Here is a 20,052-nt window from a genome sequence, read left to right on the forward strand (position 1 = left end):
CGATACACATGAGGATATTCTTATAGGGACATACTCGCAATACTTAGAGTGTCTGTTATAACATGAGATTTTTCCTAAGGGTCCCTTCTGTTTTGTGTTTTTGTTGATCCCTCCATATATTCAAACGGGACTCTAGCCTGCCCTTGGGAATGTGTTATAATTAGACTGCTCCATGACCTAACATATTACTCTCAGATAGTTAACATAATAGCCCTATCTTAGTAATGTGTCTAGAGATGTGATAAATGCCTCTATTTCCTACCTATTGCTACCTACATATCTCCTTGGGTCCTAATACCACTGAATCTCTGGTTAACATTATAAAGTTGGTTCATACTACTGATCCCAAAGAACAGTCTGGTATGAACATATATATGCTCATGACATATTTTGCTGTAGTAGCCATTTACTAGATGAGAGAGAGTCTACAATGACTACATTACTTAACATTTACAACACCATATTTCTGGGTCTGCAGCCGGGACTTCAGAGTATGGTCATCTACTTTATGTGATCTACTACTAGGCGTTTCTAACAGTGAAATAGTTGCTACATACCATACAGAGCATTACTCGCAGTATCTTTCTACTACTAGATGTCTGTTATTACATCTCAAGCACTTTATGTTCATTCTTTGATTAGACCATATCCCTCTCTTTCTGTAATATTGTGGATTTGGGGGCTAGATTTATACAGACAATGATACCTATGTCATATTTTATTAAATACTCTGTTTCATGCTATATTATATACCTGTTCTATTAATAGCTTTGCTATCTAGTCAAATTTAGCACTGTGGGCTAGCTCCAGTTATATTAGGATATAAATAGAACTAAGTACCCTGTATAGAATAACTATTTTCAGCGCATAGAAAGGTTAGATCGGTAGTCTCAGACTAAACATACATCAGAACCATCTAAGCTATTCTTTAGGGTAATTAGGAATATACCTTAACTGTCTCATTATGGTTAACTGAAATGTTTTTTTGTTTTTTTTATTGTTTCTTAGGTCTAATAGCATCTTTAGGTTTTATAGATTTAAAGGGACAGTCAACACCAGAATTTTTGTTGTTTAAAAAGAAAGATAATCCCTTTATTACCCATTCCCCAGTTTTGCACAACCAACAGTTATATTAATATACTTTTTACCTCTGTAATTATCTTGTATCTAAGCTTCTGCTGACTGCCCCCTTATTTCAGTTCTTTTGACAGACATGCAGTTTAGCCAATCAGTGCTCAGTCCTAGGTCACTTTACGTGCATTAGCTCAATGTTATCTATATGAAACATGTGAACTAATGCCCTCTAGTGGTTAAACTGTATTCAGATTAGAGGCAGTCTTCAAGGTCTAAGAAATTAGCATATGAACCTCCTAGTTTTAGCTTTCAACTAAGAATACCAAGAGAACAAAGCAAATTTGGTGATAAAAGTAAATTGGGAAGTTGTTTAAAATTGCATGCCCTATTTAAATCATGAAAGTTTTTTTTGGACTTGACTGTCCCTTTAATAAAAAGTTACCCATAATCCATAATAGTTCCTTATCTCACCACATTGCTCTGTCATCCTAGAAGGCTCCGCCCCTCCCCCCTCACATCACTCAGAGCGGCTATTGACCGCTGTACTAACCCCCCTTCCTTTATACTATGGTCCAAGAGTGACCAAAACGCTAACTCCCCACACCCAAAGTTGATTAAACTAGATGGATCCAAGAGTGTTTTCTACTGCAATGTGGGGAACTTTTTTCTTTTTATTTAATTCTGAACTGAGATTCCTTTATATTCAGTCCAATCTCTTCTCCGACACTTTAATCAAGCATGAGCTGAGATTTCTTTTCCATTTGTTTATGTCACATTGTAGATTTCTTGATCTTCACGCAAACAATTAAAACTTTACTTTCTGGTCATAGCTCCTCCATCTCTCTAGCTACATACTTTTTATTATATTGATAACAATTACCTGTACATATTGTTTATCAGGTAAGCATAAATTCTGTTTTCTCTTGCAAGATGTATCGAGTCCACGGATTCATCCAATACTTGTGGGATACCAATACCAAAGCTTTAGGACACGGAAGGGAGGGACAAGACAGGTACCTAAACGGAGGGCACCACTGCTTGTAGAACCTTTCTCCCAAAAATAGCCTCCGAAGAAGCAAAAGTATCAAATTTGGAAAATTTGGAAAAAAGTATGAAGCAAAGACCAAGTCGCCGCCTTACAACTCTGTTCAACAGAAGACTCATTTTTAAAAGCCCATGTGGAAGCCACTGCTCTAGTAGAGTGAGCAGTAATCCTTTCAGGAGGCTGCTGGCCAGCAGTCTCATAAGCCAAACGGATGATGCTTTTCAGCCAAAAAGAGAGGTTGCCGTAGCCTTTTAACCTCTCCACTTTCCAGAATAGACAACAAACAATGAAGATGTTTGGCGGAAATCTTTAGTTGCTTGTAAGTAGAACTTTAAAGCACGAACCACATCTAGGTTGTGCAACAGACGCTCCTTCTTGGAAGAAGGATTAGGACACAGAGAAGGAACAACAATTTCCTGATTGATATTCCTATTAGAAACAACCTTAGGAAGGAATCCAGGTTTGGTACGCAAAACCACCTTATCCACATGGAAAACAAGATAAGGTGAGTCACACTGTAAAGCAGATAATTCAGAAACTCTTCGAGCCGAAGAGATAGCTACTAAAAACAGAACTTTCCAAGATAAAAGCTTAATATCTATGGAATGCATAGGTTCAAACGGAACCCCTTGAAGAACTTTAAGAACTAAATTTAAACTCCATGGCGGAGCAACAGGTTTAAACACAGGCTTGATTCTAACTAAAGCATGACTAAACGCCTGAACGTCTGGAACATCTGCCAGACGTTTGTGTAAAAGAATAGACAAAGCAGATATCTGTCCCTTTAAGGAACAAGCTGATAATCCTTTCTCCAATCCTTCTTGGAGAAAAGACAATATCCTAGGAATCCTAATCTTACTCCATGAGTAACCCTTGGATTCACACCAATAAAGATATTTACGCCATATCTTATGATAGATTTTCCTTGTGACAGGCTTTCTAGCCTGAATCAAGGTATCAATGACAGACTCAGAGAAACCACGCTTTGATAAAATCAGGTGTTCAATCTGCAAACAGTCAGCCGCAGAGAAATTAGATTTGGATGCTTGAATGGACCCTGAATTAGAAGGTCCTGCCTCATCGGCAGAGTCAACGGTGGAACGGATGACATGTCCACAAGATCTGCATACCAAATCCTGCGTGGCCATGCAGGTGCTATCAAAATCACAGAAGCTCTCTCCTGCTTGATTCTGGCAATCAGACGAGGAAGGAGAGGAAATTGTGGAAACACATAGGCCAGGTTGAAGGACCAGGGCACTGCTAGAGCATCTATCAGTACTGCCTGGGTATCCCTTGACCTGGATCCATAACAAGGAAGCTTGGCGTTCTGACGAGACGCCATCAGATCCAATTCTGGTGTGCCCCATAGCTTAATTAGTTGGGCAAATACTTCCGGATGGAGCTCCCACTCCCCCGGATGAAAAGTCTGATGACTTAGGAAATCTGCCTCCCAGTTCTCTACCCCTGGGATATGGATTGCTGAAAGATGGCAAGAGTGAGTCTCTGCCCATCGGATTATTTTGGTCACCTCTATCATCGCTAGAGAACTCTGTGTTCCTCCTTGATGATTGATATAAGCTACAGTCATGATGTTGTCCGACTGAAATCTGATTAATTTGGCCGCAGCCAGTTGATGCCACGCCTGAAGCGCACAGAATATCGCTCTCAGTTCTAGAATATTTATCGGGAGGAGAGCCTCCTCCTGAGTCCATAGACCCTGAGCTTTCAGGGAGTTCCAGACTGCACCCCAGCCCAGTAGGCTGGCATCTGTCGTTACTATGACCCACTCTGGCCTGCGGAAACACATTCCCCGGGACAGGTGAACCTGTGACAACCACCAGAGAAGAGAATCTCTGGTCTCCTGATCCAGATGTATCTGAGGAGATAAATCTGCATAATCCCCATTCCACTGTTCGAGCATGCACAGTTGCAGTGGTCTGAGGTGTAGACGAGCAAATGTCCATTGCCGCTACCATTAGTCCGATTACCTCCATATACTGAGCTACTGACGGCCGAGGAATGGAGTGAAGAGCTCGGCAGGTGGTTACAAGTTTTGATTTCCTGACCTCCCTCAGAAATATTTTCATTTCTACCGAGTCCCTAGGAAGGAAACTTTTGTGAGAGGGAAGAGAGAACTTTTTTATGTTCACCTTCCACCCATGAGATCTCAGAAAAGCCAACACGATGTCCGTGTGAGACTTGGCTAATTGGAAAGACGACGCTTGAATTAAGATGTCGTCTAGATAAGGCGCTACTGCTATGCCCCGCGGTCTTAGAACCGCCAGAAGGGACCCTAGCACCTTTGTGAAAATTCTGGGAGCCGTGGCCAACCCGAAGGGAAGGGCCACAAACTGGTAATGCCTGTCCAGAAAGGCGAACCTGAGAAATTGGTGATGATCTCTGTGAATAGGGATGTGCATATATGAATCCTTTAAGTCCACGGTGGTCATATATTGACCTTCCTGGATCAGTGGCAGAATAGACCGAATAGTCTCCATCTTGAAAGATGGAACTCTGAGGAATTTGTTTAAGATCTTGAGATCCAAGATTGGTCTGAAAGTTCCTTCCTTTTTTGGGAACCACAAACAGGTTTGAGTAAAACCCTAGCCCCTGTTCCTCCTTTGGAACTGGGTGAATCACTCCCATGGTTTGTAGGTCTTCTACACAGCATAAGAACGCTTCTCTCTTTGTCTGGTTTGCAGACAATTGAGAAATGTGAAATCTCCCCCTTGGGGGGAGTCTTTGAAGTCCAGAAGATAACACTGGGAAACAATTTCTAAAACCCAGGAATCGTGAACATCTCTTGCCTGAGCGAAGAGAGAGAGAGAGTCTGCCCCCTACTAGATCAGTTCCCGGATCGGGGGCTACCCCTTCATGCTGTCTTGGAGACAGCTTCAGGCTTCTTGGCCTGTTCACTCTTGTTCCAAGCCTGGTTAGGTCTCCAGACTGACTTGGATTGAGCAAAGTTACCCTCTTGCTTTGCAGCAGGGGAAGAGGAAGCGGGACCACCCTTGAAGTTTCGAAAGGAACGAAAATTATTTTGTTTGGTCCTTATTTTATTTGTCTATTTTACACAATTTCTCTGGAACCACACTAGGGTCACAATCATCCAGAGTCGCTAATACCTCCCTGAGCAACAAGCGCAGGTGTTCTAGCTTAAATTTAAACGCTGTCATATCAGAATCTGTCTGAGGGAGCGTCTTACCTGAATCAGAAATCTCTCCCTCAGATAGCAAATCCCTTACCGCTACTTCAGAGCATTGTGAGGGTATATCGGATACGGCTACTAAAGCGTCAAAAGGCTCAGCATTTGTTCTTAACCCAGAGCTATCGCGTTTTCCTTGCAACCCAGGCAGTTTAAATAAGACCTCTGTGAGGGTAGTATTCATAACTGCGGCCATGTCTTGTAAGGTAAACGAAGTAGACGCACTAGAGGTACTTGGCGTCACTTGTGCGGGCGTTACTGGTTGTGACATTTGGGGAGAGAACTAGATGGCATAACCTCATTTCTTTCTGCCTGAAAATCATCTAGGGCTATAGTTTTAAGTGCTACAATATGCTCTTTTAAATGTATAGACATATCAGTGCAAGTGGGACACATTCTAAGAGGGGGTTCCACAATGGCTTCTAAACACATTGAACAAGGAGTTTCCTTGATGTCAGACATGTTTAACAGGCTAGTAATGAAACAAGCAAGCTTGGAAAACACTTTATTCAAGTAAAAACACTTAGAAAAAAACGGTACTGTGCCTTTAAGAGAAAAAAAGTGCACAAATTCTGCAAAACAGTGTAAAAAAGCAGTAAACTTTTCGAAATTTTTACAGTGTATTCTTAAAGCTTTAATAAGATTGCCCCACCAGCAAAATAAACAATTAACCCATTAATGCAAAAACCGGATTGACAAAACGTCAAAAACCGGAAAAAAACGTTCAGCACCTTGCCACAGCTCTGCTGTGGCACCTACCTGCCCTTAGGGATAGATTTTGTAGGGAAAATACTTCCTTTAGGCCCTCAAATTACAGCAGGACCCTCCGGTGTAGCAGCTTGATGTCTTGCTTTGTAAAAACAACTGCGCAACTAAAGCGTGAAAATAGGCCCCTCCCACCACACTCTTTTAGGCCCCACAGACATAGAAACACACCAAAGTGTTTCTAAGCTAGCCATGTGGGTTAATAACCCTTAAGCCCAAATGAACCTCCAAAAGTCCCTCAAAAACGTTTAACTTTATAAAAAACATTAGCCTTTCTTAGAAGTGTCAACCAGTATTAACTTAGCCCTTTATGTAAGCTGGTAATTCCACACTAAGTCTCCGAATACAGCTTACCCTTCCCTCATGGGGATATTGTCAGCCTTTTCTAGAACTATCATAGTCTGTCTAGAAAAAAATGACTGAACATACCTCAATGCAGCTTAGCATGCAAACCGTTCCCCCAACTGAAGTTTCCTGTACTCCTCAGCCTCTGTGGGAACAGCAGTGAATCTTAGTTACAAAGTGCTAAGATTATCATCCTCCATGCAGAAATCTTCATCTCCTTTCTGCCTGAGAGTAAATAGTACACACCGGTAACATTTAAAATAACAAACTCTTGCTTGTGAAAATAAAAACTAACATTTTTGTCACCACATCACTTTACCCTTCCTTATTGCTTAGAGCCGGCAAAGAGAATGACTGGGGGGTGGAGTTAGGGGAGGAGCTATATAGACAGCTCTGCTGTGGGTGCTTTCTTTGCCACTTCCTGTTGGGAAGGAGAATATCCCACAAGTACTGGATGAATCTGTGGACTCGATACATCTTGCAAGAGAAAACATAATTTATGCTTACCTGAAATGTATTTCTCTTGTAGTGTATTCAGTCCCTGAGTCATCCATTACTTATGGGATATATTCCCTTCCCAACAGGAAGTTGCAAGAGGATCACCCAAGCAGAGCTGCTATATAGCTCCTCCCCTCACATGTCATATCCAGTCATTCGACCGAAACAAGACAAGAAAGGAGAAACCATAGGGTGCAGTGGTGACTGGAGTTTTAATTAAAATTTAGATCTGCCTTAAAAGACAGGGCGGGCCGTGGACTGAATACACTACAAGAGAAATACATTTATCAGGTAAGCATAAATTATGTTTTCTCTTGTTAAGTGTATTCAGTCCATGGGTCATCCATTACTTATGGGATACCAATACCAAAGTTATGTACACGGATGATGGGAGGGACAAGGCAGGAACTTAAACGGAAGGAACCACTGCCTGTAGAACCTTTTCTCCCAAAAACAGCCTCCGAACAAGCAAGTGTCAAATTTGTAAAGTTTTGAAAAAGTGTGAAGCGAAGACCAAGTTGCAGCCTTGCAAATCTGTTCAACAGAGGCCTCATTCTTAAAGGCCCAGGTGGAAGCCACAGCTCTAGTGGAATGAGCTGTAATTCTTTCAGGGGGCTGCTGTCCAGCAGTCTCATAGGCTAAACGTATTATGCTACGAAGCCAAAAGGAGAGAGAGGTTGCCGAAGCTTTTTGACCTCTCCTCTGTCCAGAGTACACGACAAACAGGGAAGAAGTTTGACGAAAATCTTTAGTTGCCTGTAAATAGAACTTCAGGGCACGGACTACGTCCAGATTATGCAAAAGTCGTTCCTTCTTTGAAGGATTAGGACATAATGATGGAACAACAATCTCCTGATTGATATTCCTGTTAGAAACTACCTTAGGTAAAAACCCAGGTTTAGTACGGAGAACTACCTTGTCTGAATGGAAAATCAAATAATGAGAATCACAATGTAAGGCCGATAACTCAGACTCTTCGAGCCGAGGAAATAGCCATCAAAAACAGAACTTTCCAAGATAAAAGCTTAATATCAATGGAATGAAGGGGTTCAAACGGAACCCCTTGAAGAACCTTAAGAACCAAGTTTAAGCTCCACGGAGGAGCAACAGTCTTAAACACAGGCTTAATCCTAGCCAAAGCCTGACAAAAAGCCTGGACGTCTGGAACTTCTGCCAGACGTTTGTGTAAGAGAATAGACAGAGCAGAAATCTGTCCCTTTAACGAACTAGCAGATAAGCCCTTTTCTAAACCCTCTTGTAGAAAGGACAATATCCTAGGAATCCTAACCCTACTCCATGAGTAACCCTTGGATTCGCACCAATATAAATATTTACGCCATATATTATGGTAAATTTTTCTGGTAACAGGCTTCCGTGCCTGTATTAAGGTATCAATAACTGACTCCGAGAAGCCACGCTTTGATAGGATCAAGCGTTCAATCTCCATGCAGTCAGCCTCAGAGAAATTAGATTTGGATGTTTGAAAGGACCTTGTATTAGAAGGTCCTGCCTCAGAGGTAGAGACCATGGTGGACAGGACGACATGCCCACTAGGTCTGCATACCAGGTCCTGCGTGGCCACGCAGGCGCTATCAGAATCACAGATGCTCTCTCCTGTTTGATCTTGGAAATCAGTCGAGGTAGCATCAGAAATGGTGGAAACACATAAGCCATTTTGAAGACCCAAGGGGCTGTCAGAGCATCTATCAGCGCCGCTCCCGGGTCCCTGGACCTGGATCCGTAACAAGGAAGCTTGGCGTTCTGGCGAGACGCCATGAGATCCAGATCTGGTTTGCCCCAACGATGAATCAGTTGAGCGAAGACCTCCTGATGAAGTTCCCACTCCCCCGGATGAAAAGTCTGGCGACTTAGAAAATCCGCCTCCCAGTTCTCCACGCCTGGGATGTAGATCGCTGACAGGTGGCAAGAGTGAGACTCTGCCCAGCGAATTATCTTTGAGACTTCCAACATCGCTAGGGAACTCCTGGTTCCCCCTTGATGGTTGATATAAGCCACAGTCGTAATGTTGTCTGACTGAAATCTGATGAACCTCAGTGTTGCTAACTGAGGCCAAGCTAGAAGAGCATTGAATATTGCTCTCAACTCCAGAATATTTATTGGGAGGAGTTTCTATTCCTGAGTCCATAATCCCTGAGCCTTCAGGGAGTTCCAGACTGCGCCCCAACCTAGAAGGCTGGCATCTGTTGTTACAATCGTCCAATCTGGCCTGCGAAAGGTCATACCTTTGGACAGATGGACCCGAGAAAGCCACCAGAGAAGAGAATCTCTGGTCTCTTGGTCCAGATTTAGCAGAGGGAACAAATCTGAGTAATCCCCATTCCACTGACTTAGCATGCATAATTGCAGCGGTCTGAGATGCAGGCGCGCAAATGGCACTATGTCCATTGCCGCTACCATTAAGCCGATTACTTCCATGCACTGAGCCACTGACGGGCGTGGAGTGGAATGGAATGGAATGAAGGACACGGCAAGCATTTAGAAGTTTTGATAACCTGGACTCCGTCAGGTAAATTTTCATCTCTACAGAATCTATAAGAGTCCCTAGAAAGGAGACTCTTGTGAGTGGTGATAGAGAACTCTTTTCCACGTTCACTTTCCACCCATGCGACCTCAGAAATGCCAGAACTATCTCTGTATGAGACTTGGCCATTTGAAAGCTTGACGCCTGTATCAGGATGTCGTCTAGATACGGAGCCACCGCTATGCCTCGCGGTGTTAGAACCGCCAGAAGTGAGCCCAGAACCTTTGTAAAGATTCTCGGGGCCGTAGCCAACCCGAAGGGAAGAGCTACAAACTGGTAATGCCTGTCTAGAAAGGCAAATCTTAGGTACCGATAATGATCTTTGTGAATCGGTATATGAAGGTAGGCATCCTTTAAGTCTACTGTGGTCATGTATTGACCCTCTTGGATCATGGGTAGGATGGTTCGAATAGTTTCCATTTTGAATGATGGAACTCTGAGGAATTTGTTTAAGACTTTTAGGTCCAAGATTGGTCTGAAGGTTCCCTCTTTCTTGGGAACCACAAACAGATTTGAGTAAAACCCGGGCCTTGTTCCGTCCGCGGAACTGGGAGGATCACCCCCATTACTAAGAGGTCTTGCACACAGCGTAGAAATGCCTCTTTCTTTATTTGGTTTGCTGATAACCTTGAAAGATGAAATCTCCCTTGTGGAGGAGAAGCTTTGAAGTCCAGAAGGTATCCCTGAGATATGATCTCCAACGCCCAGGGATCCTGGACATCTCTTGCTCAAGCCTGGGCGAAGAGAGATAGTCTGCCCCCCACTAGATCCTTTTCCGGATAGGGGGCCCTCTCTTCATGCTGTCTTAGGGGCAGAAGTAGGCTTTCTGGCCTGCTTGCCCTTGTTCCAGGGCGGGTTAGCTTTCCAGCCCTGTCTGTAACGAGCAACAGGTCCTTTCTGTTTTGGAGCGGAGGAAGTTGATGCTGCTCCTGCCTTGAAGTTACGAAAGGCACAAAAATTAGACTGTTTGGCCTTTGATTTGGCCCTGTCCTGAAGAAGAGTATGACCCTTACCTCCAGTAATGTCAGCAATAATTTCTTTCAAGCCGGGCCCGAATAAGGTCTGCCCTTTGAAAGGAATATTCAGCAATTTAGATTTAGAAGTCATGTCAGCTGACCAGGATTTAAGCCATAGCGCTCTGCGCGCCTGGATGGCGAATCCGGAGTTCTTAGCCGTTAGTTTGGTTAAATGTACAACGGCATCAGAAACAAATGCATTAGCTAGCTTAAGTGCTTTAAGCTTGGCCATAATCTCATCCAATGGAGCTGTGCGAATGGCCTCTTCCAGAGACTCAAACTAGAATGCCACAGCAGCAGTGACAGGCGCAATGCATGCAAGGGGCTGTAAGATAAAACCTTGTTGAACAAACATTTTCTTAAGGTAACCTTCTAATTTTTTATCCATTGGATCCGAAAAAGCACAACTATCCTCCACCGGGATAGTGGTACGTTTAGCTAAAGTAGAAACTGCTCCCTCCACCTTAGGGACCGTCTGCCATAAGTCTCATGTGGTGGCGTCTATTGGAAACATTTTTCTAAATATCGGAGGGGGGGGGGGGGGAAGGGCACACCGGGTCTATCCCACTCCTTGCTAATAATTTCTGTAAGCCTTTTAGGTATAGGAAAAAAGTCAGTACACACCGGTACCGCAAAGTATCGATCCAACCTACATATTTTCTCTGGAATTGCAACCGTGTTACAATCATTCAGAGCCGCTAATACCTCCCCTAGCAATACACGGAGGTTCTCAAGCTTAAATTTAAAATTAGAAATCTCTGAATCCGGTCTCCCTGGATCAGATCCGTCACCCACAGAATGAAGCTCTCCGTCCTCATGTTCTGCAAATTGTGACGCAGTATCAGACATGGCTCTCACATCATCAGCGCGCTCTGTCCTTAACCCAGAGCTATCGCGCTTGCCTCTTAATTCAGGCAATTTAGATAATACCTCTGTCATAACAGCAGCCATGTCTTGCAAAGTGATTTGTAAGGGCCTCTCTGATGTACTTGGCGCCACAATATCACTCGCCTCCTGAGCGGGAGGCGAAGGTACTGACACGTGAGGAGAGTTAGTCGGCATAACTTCCCCCTCGTTGTCTGGTGATAATTTCTTTACAGATATAAATTGACTTTTATTCAAAGTGACATCAATACATTTAGTACACATATTTCTGTGGGGCTCCACATTGGCCTTCAAACATAGTGAACAAACAGATTCATCTGTGTCAGACATGTTTAAACAGACTCGCAATGAGACTAGCAAGCTTGGAAAATCTTTTCAAATAAATTTACAAGCAATATAAAAAACGCTACTGCGCCTTTAAGAAGCACAAAAAATCGTCACAGTTGAAATAACAATGAACCAAATCAGTTATAGCAACCAAATTTTCACAGTCAATGTATTAAGTTAGCAAAGCATTGCACCCACTAGCAAATGGATGATTAACCCCTTAATACCCAAAAACGGATAATCAATTTAACAATTAACGTTTTTATCAGTCAAACACACTGTCACAGGTCTGCTGTGACTGATTACCTCCCTCAAAATGAATTTTGAAGACCCCTGAGCTCTCTAGAGACGTCCTGGATCAAGGAGGAAGAAGTAGGAAGACTAAAACTGATTTTTTTCTGCGCAAAAAAGCGCTAAAATAGGCCCCTCCCACTCTTATTACAACAGTGGGAAACCTCAGTTAACCGTTTCTATGTAGAAATAAACGACAGCCATGTGGAAAATCATGCCCCAAAAGATTTATCACCAAAGTACCTCACAAAAAACGTTTTAAACATGCACTTTAAAAGTTAGGTAGTGTTATTAATAAGCCTGCTACCAGTCGCTTCTACTGCAGTTAAGGCTCATACATTACTTCAGTATTTTCTTAGTCAAATTCCATTCCTTAGAAAATTACTTATTGTACATACAATCATCAGCCTGATACCAGTCGCTACTGCATTTAAGGCTGTACTTACATTACATCGGTATCAGTAGTATTTTCTTAGTCAATTCCATTCCTTAGAAAAATAATTTACTGCACATACCTTGTTTGCAGGATTCCCCACACGCTATTCCCTTTCTGAAAGTTACCCCACTCCTCAGAATGTGCGAGAACAGCCAGTGGATCTTAGTTACTTCTGCTAAGATCATAGAAAACGCAGGCAGATTCTTCTTCCAAATACTGCCTGAGAACAAACAGCACACTCCGGTGCCATTTAAAATAACAAACTTTTGATTGAAGAAATAAACTAAGTATAAAAAACACCACAGACCTCTCACAACGTCCTATCTAGTTGAGTTGCAAGAGAATGACTGGATATGACATGTGAGGGGAGGAGCTATATAGCAGCTCTGCTTGGGTGATCCTCTTGCAACTTCCTGTTGGGAAGGGAATATATCCCATAAGTAATGGATGACCCGTGGACTGAATACACTTAACAAGAGAAAAAACAATTTTTAAAAATATTTCCAGTAGTGTAGTGGTCCCCACCACCAGCGATTGATAGTTAGGGACCCTCCACTCCACCTTTTATCTGTAGTTCCCCATCCCTCCCTCTCCCTTTATTTATCTGCAGTGTAGTGGCATCCCACTCCATCCCCCTCCGCTGCTTTACTGCCACCTGCCTCCCAGTTTCCCTCCCAGAACTCCTGCGAGCACCAGATGATGATTATTACAGACAGTGACACACAAAGTCACCGTCTGTAATGATCTGGCATCTGACTTGATATGGAACCGGAGCATGGCAGTTGCCATGAGATTAGAAACTCCAGCTCTCAGATATAACTTTGCAGCAGAGACTGCTGGAGATTCCTGCAGCTCCGACGTATATATAGGTTGTGCGGTACAATAGGGTTAAGGGGCTAATAGAAAAGGCAAGCTTACCTGCATTTGGATAACAGATTATGTAAGATGTTGTACATTTGCCAATCACTTCAATGAAAGGCCTCATTTCGACAGCCCCCAAAGCACAGTTCAGTCCAATGCTGTATATGTATTTAAAAAAATATATATATATATCAATTTAATGTAAAAAAACACAAAACAAAAAAACATATATAATTTATTTTGTATGAAATCTGACTTCAAAGCATGGATACTATAGTTATATAACATAAATTACCTTAAAGAATTACCAGATGTATACTTCCTACCTATGCTCATTGTTTGACAGCCAATTTCAAATCCTGCTAAAATACTTATCTTGTTAGCATATATTTTGCGATACAGTGCATTTATATATAATCTATACATTCTGTATATCAACAACTGTCTAATTATCCATTAATGAGACACAATTTGACCAAATCAAATGAGCTTAAGTTTTGTACTAAATTCAATACAATGTGACAACACAACTTTGGAATGGACCTTTGCTAGTGAAACATAGTGTTGCGGAATCTGTTGGCGCTCTACAAATAACTAAAACAACTAATACAGCTATACTCACCAGAGTGGTTCAGTGTGTGACAAACTAATCACAAAAGCTTCTCCTGTCTGACCTGAAAGTGTCCGTCCACTTTTGTCAACAATAGTTCCTGATATCTATAAGAGAACAAAAAAAATAGGACTTAATAGAGGCCGCATATGAAGCAGGAGGCAATTCATGAGGGTAAATGTCTAAACAGAGGTTAAACAAGAACCAGTTCATCCTCTTCTTGCCCACTTTAAAACTGTCTGGTCTACTGGAGACATTTTGTCCTGATGAAAAACAGGATAAAGAATTTATCTCAGATAATCTTCAGAGAAAAAGGATGCACTCACCAGGAATTTTTACAATCGTCAACTTTTATTATGTAATGTTTCAGGGTTTTATCCCCTTCGTCAGACACCAGAAATATGACACCACCATATGTTGTCATATTTTTTGGTGTCTGACGAGGGGTATAAAACCCTGAAACATTACATAATAAAAGGTGACAATTGTGGAAATTTCTGGTGAACGCATCCTTTTCTCTGAAGATTGTTTTAAGCTTGAAAGCACCCTGGGTGGTTGAGAATTGAACCGTGAGTGCTGGCCTTTCTATGAAAATAAATAAATAAAATATATATATATATACACACACACACACACACACACACACACATACATTCTCTCAAAAAAAATGTAGGTAAAGTTTGTGTGGGTACCTCACAGAAACAAAAAAAAATACAAATTAATGAGCAACTTAGAGGTGGGAAATGGTTTAGTACTGAAGGTGTAAAACCTTGTTAGAGATTTTTTTTTTTTTTTTTGAATCATGAGATTTAATTAATTCATGAGAATTTCATAAATAAATAATGAAAAAACAGCTATATTTTTATTTTTCTCCAGGTTATAAAGTTAATTTAATATCTCCCTGTAAAAATTAAAATGTTTTGACCAGTGTAATTTAATTACTTTTTTTTATATAAAGCTTATTGAATTTATTTATTAGGTGTGTTTTCCACTGAGCCACATAAAAATAAAAAAGTAGTGTCTGAAGCCCCTGCATAGGCAAACATAATTAACATAAGCACTTTTCTTATGCAGTCATTAGCTGGATCCCAATTTCCAAGACAAGTACCAGCCAGAAGTACTTACAAATATGGGTCTCTTTTCATATTCTTCTTCAAACAAATTCTGAATAGCAAAAAGGGCGGCCTGTTAAAATAGAAATGGGAAGAATTAAACTAATGCATAAACATTTACCTGCGCTTCCTCATATAGTTACCATTATTATGAATGTAAAGATATCTAAATCAATCACAGCATTCGGAGCAAATTTAGTGTTATCCAAAAATGTTACTCAAACTCCCTCCAGAGGTTTCCACTACTCTACTAAACAATCCGCTCACCTTTTGTCTCAATCACCTTTCAATGGTGCTGGGTCATCAATCCCTTTCGGATTGGTCTCTTTGCTGTTTTACATATCGTACAATTATTGTACCCCATACATTATGTTCTTTAATACATTTACCTATAAGAAATGTCAATGCTGCTTACAATTCTTAAGTTAACAGTGCAAATTGTAAAACAGTAGATAAAATAGTTTCCACCATTAAATTCTCAGAGCATTAAACAAACAAAAAATAAGTTTAGGAAGTGGATAAAATAATAAAAATAAGGACAACAGTATTGATACATAAACCAGAATTAAGGGTAGTGATTTTTAAACAACTTTCCAATTTACTTCTATTATTAAATTTAATTCTCCTGGCATCCTTTGCTGGAGTGCATTACTAGGAGCTAACTGCACATAATCAGGTGTGCCAACGACACACGATGTAATTAATTAATGATTACACTGACGACGACGGCCGGAACTGCACGGATGCTGCGTGTGGTAGCGCTTTGGTTGGGAGAGAGCACGCAACAAGCCCCAAGTGCTCCGAGGATTCGACTCGACAAGCCTGACCTTTAGGCGAGCTGCCTGGTGCCCGCAGTAGTAGCGGGAAGCTTGGAACCCAACGGAGGGTGTGCAAAACGGCCGCCACGAAATAGGCGTAACAGCAGACCCATTGCCCGGGTCACCTCTTGGAGGAACAGAGCTCCGGAGCGGAGAGACATCTACAAACGGCAAAGGGATAAGTACGCTTGCAAAGCCGGAGAGCCAGCAAACAATCTCAAAGTAAGGTACTTTTTCCGCTTATTATCTGGAAGAACCTGTGTGGGGGTAACGAAGATTAAGGGAGACAAGACAAGGCCAGGTATGCACTTGTGATGATGCTTATTGGGGAGTAGGCAAAGAATTGCTGGAATATTGGTTAAGGATGGAGGTCCCCAAGTAAACAAGGCCTGTTCGTGTAAGGGCAATCAGTGTAATAAGCCCCCTTAATATGTAACAACATACTGATGCAAGCAGTGTCCCCCCCACGAAGAAAAACATATAACTAAGGCGTCTAGGAGAGATTTAACAGATGTCCTGTTTGTATACTGTATCAAGGTTTGAGATCCCTAAAGCGAAAGAAAGTGCTGTAGCAGTATCTCATGGAGTAAGGAAACCTTTATACTACAGCTGTTGTTAGCCAGGTACCGCAAGGTGGGTGAAGTCCTGGCGGAACAGGAAAGTGAAGAATATACTCCTTTTCTTTTATTCCCTTTGTCTCTCTGGGCTAATCGCTAAGGTCTACATTGATTTCGGCTTATACCCAAGACTACTATAAACTTTGCTGAAGTAAAAATAACTGGCTAGTGGAAGAGTTGCTATATAAGCCTATAAAGGTTACTTAATGCTGCCAGTTTAAGATTTTGCTATCTGTCCATTCAGGAGCCTATAGCAAAAAAGGCAATTATAACGGACAAAGAGAAACACCTGCAGTCTGCCTTGAGTAGCAATAGAAGGATACATCTATAGAGACAGTTGAAAATTAATTATAAGAATGTTTCTTAGGAACTGGACTACTCAGAGAACTTTAAGAGCTATATATTAAGCTATATCTAATTTTTCTGTGGCATGATATGAAGCGCTAGGCTCCCAAAGTATTGTAATAGGCTAAGATTTTAACACTGAATAATTGTAGTAATTTAAGAAAATGCTAGGAAAGTTAAATGTTTAACCGTGGTCAGATAAAGCTGCTGAAAGAATATACACAATAACAGATTATAAAGGCTTGTTTGGAAACTTGCTGGGCATTGGGTATATAAGGAAAAAGAGCTATATTGATATCTATAGATAATTGACTGTTTCTAAAAATACAGACAACTGTTTCTCGACTTAGAATTAGGCACTACCACAGTCAGCCACACCTTACACGAATAGAGTGTTAACACACCACTTAGAATTTACCCCTCACACGTCAATCACTCCCCCCTTTTTTTCTGTCCCCTCTTTTTTACCCCTTGCCTGTCCACCCATTTGGACTTGTTTAGGCCACCACCAGGCCCTTATTAGTTTAATCACCCATACACATACATATGGAAAGATTTGTCACTATTAAAAATAAATCACCGGCAATGCCACCAAAAGGGAAAGAAAAAAAAACGCTAAAAAGAAATAGTTTAGACACAGAGAATAGAATCTTGTTAGAAACATCAAATATACATACAATGGAGTCTCAGGAGCTAGTAAAACAATTATCAGATATTATGTTGCCCCAATTCGATCAGGTAAAGAGGGATATCTCAGAATTAAGGGCAGAAGTTAAACAGTTTTCAGAGAGGTTACAAGAAGTAGAAATCAGAATATCTGATATAGAAGATATGAATGTCAGACACGAGACTAAATTAAAGGAACAATCTAGCCAAATACATATGCTGCAAAATAAGGTCGAAGAATTAGAGGACCGAGCTAGACGAAGCAATGTCAGAATTATAGGACTCCCAGAGATAGAGGAATTTCAGGATTTAATACACTTTACGGCAATACAGCTACCTCTAGGATTGGGTATGCAAATTCCCCCACAAGGGATACAGGTTGAAAGAGCGCACAGAGTAGGTAGCGCTAGAACTTATACGGATGGTAAGACTAAGATTAGACCAGTTATTGTCAAGTATTTGAACTTTCAAGACAAAGCCATGAGTATGAGTCAATATAGGAAAAAATTCCCAGTAAAGATAGGAGAGTATAACATCTTGCTTTTCCAAGATTTTTCAGTAGAAACGTCAAAAAAACGAAAAGAAATGGTACCTATTTGTACAAGCTTAATCAAAACAGGTCTGAAAGCCTCAATTATATATCCAGCCAAAATTAAAATTTTTAATGAACAAGGAAACGTTCTACTGAATAATTACGAAGAAGCGAAAGATTTCCTATATTCTAGACAGAATTCTTAGTAACAAGAGTACAGAAGGAAGTACCCCAAAAAGGATACTAACCAGGTTCTAAGAAAGAATAAAGTTGGAGATGATCAATAGTGTTAATGCTATGATTAATAGGCTAGAGCCTCCAAGAGAAGTTATGGTTATAGCTTTAGCTGAGCAAGATGTTCTCAGCACTTTTGGGCGATACGGAGAAGGTTTTCTCTGTATCTGGTTTTTATATTATGCATTGATTATTGTTTATTATGTTCTGTGTTGTGCGTTATTTTCCCATCCCTCTCTTTCCTTACCCATGGGGCTCCCCTCCCCTTTTTTTTTTTTTTCTCTCTCTAGCAATGCGCTATAGGGTATACTATAATATTTGATTAATATTTGATGGCTGAACAGGTAAAAGTAATATCATGGAATGTGGGAGGGATTTCCTCATTATGGAAGCGGAAAAATATTTTGAAACAATGTAAAAAAAATAATGCAGATATAATTATGCTACAAGAGACACATTTAAAAAAAAAGGAATTAGACAAACTTAAAGTAGGGTGGGTAGAGGAGGTGATTGCAACGCCCTGCACGACAAGAAAAAGAGGTGTAGCAATTATATTAAATAAAAAATTAGAGTACAAAATTATGGAGAAAGAATTAGATATAGAAGGAAGGTTTGCAATCTTACATATTATAGTATATGAAAGACCTCTGATTTTATGTAATATTTATGGCCCAAATAGCCTAGACAAAACTTTCTGGAACAAGATTCAAGTCAAACTAATGAAATATGGTACGCAGAACATAATACTGGGAGGCGATCTAAATATGGTGATGTATCCAACATTAGACAGGCTAAAACCCTCTATGAATAGCAATAGCCGAGCAGAAACTAAACTACTTAAGAATTTGTGTAAAAATTTAAGACTTAAAGATATCTGGAGAATTCAGAACCCAGATCTAAAATGTTTTTCTTGTATATCCCATAGTCATAAAACTATGTCTAGGATAGATGCTTTCTTGATCTCGGAAAACTTATTAGGTACAGAAATATCAACAGATATCAAAGAAGTGGTAATATCAGACCATGCGATTGTCGTACTAAATTTTAAGTTTAAAGGGGTCAAAAGAGACCCAGCAAAGTTTTTTTTCCCAACATACTTAAGTACAAATGTACAATTCAAGGACTGGTTAAAGAGAAAATGGCAGGAATATATTTACTACAATGAGGAATATGAAAATAACTATGAAATTTTCTGGGAGGCCTGGAAAGCGTTCATTAGAGGGGAAATCAAGGCGTATTTAGTAAAAAATAAGCGGATAGCACAACAGAAAGAGTTACAGCTAGCAGGACAAGTACGTAATTGCTATAATGCGTTTCTAAGTGATAGATCAGGGACACGTTGGGACAAATATATAAGGGCCAAACTAGGAAGAGACACTTTTCTTATGCAAAAATTAAGACAAGAAGATCTTAGGACAAGGGCGTTTTTTTACAGACATAATGGTAGGGCTGGTAAATTTTTGGCAAATCTAGTAAAGGCCAGGAAGAAGAAGCGGGCTATAGAGACGATTAGAAAGGGATCAGAGAGATTGACCAATATTAAAGAAATAAACGAGTATATATATATATAAATACTATCAAAATTTATATACAAAGGATAAGATTAATTTGGAAGCTAAAACAAATTTCTGGGATAAAATTAGATTACCAAAGCTAGAAAAAAAAGATCTAGACGAGTTAAATAGACCTATATCACAAGAAGAAATAAGAAAAGTAATTAATAAAACAGCGAGTAACAAGGCCCCCGGCCCAGATCAGATTCCGATAGAACTATATAAAATCTTGCAGGAAGAAATAATCCCTACGTTAGAAGGCCTTTTCAATAAAA

General features: G+C 40.6%; 1 protein-coding gene across 2 annotated transcripts in view; it reads right to left on the reverse strand.

The window, feature by feature from the left end:
• MTR (5-methyltetrahydrofolate-homocysteine methyltransferase) overlaps positions 1-20,052 on the reverse strand; it is a 600,857-nt gene that overhangs the window by 467,730 nt on the left and 113,075 nt on the right. For both annotated transcript variants that reach the window (XM_053711885.1, XM_053711884.1), the window contains exons 7-9: positions 15,026-15,085; positions 13,913-14,007; positions 13,348-13,448 (exon numbers count right to left, since the gene is read on the reverse strand). In XM_053711885.1, coding sequence (XP_053567860.1) covers positions 13,348-13,448; positions 13,913-14,007; positions 15,026-15,085 — 256 coding nt within the window. The remainder of the gene's footprint in view (positions 1-13,347; positions 13,449-13,912; positions 14,008-15,025; positions 15,086-20,052) is intronic.

The sequence above is a fragment of the Bombina bombina genome, chromosome 4 (assembly GCF_027579735.1).
Source record: "Bombina bombina isolate aBomBom1 chromosome 4, aBomBom1.pri, whole genome shotgun sequence".
Lineage (NCBI taxonomy): Eukaryota > Metazoa > Chordata > Amphibia > Anura > Bombinatoridae > Bombina > Bombina bombina.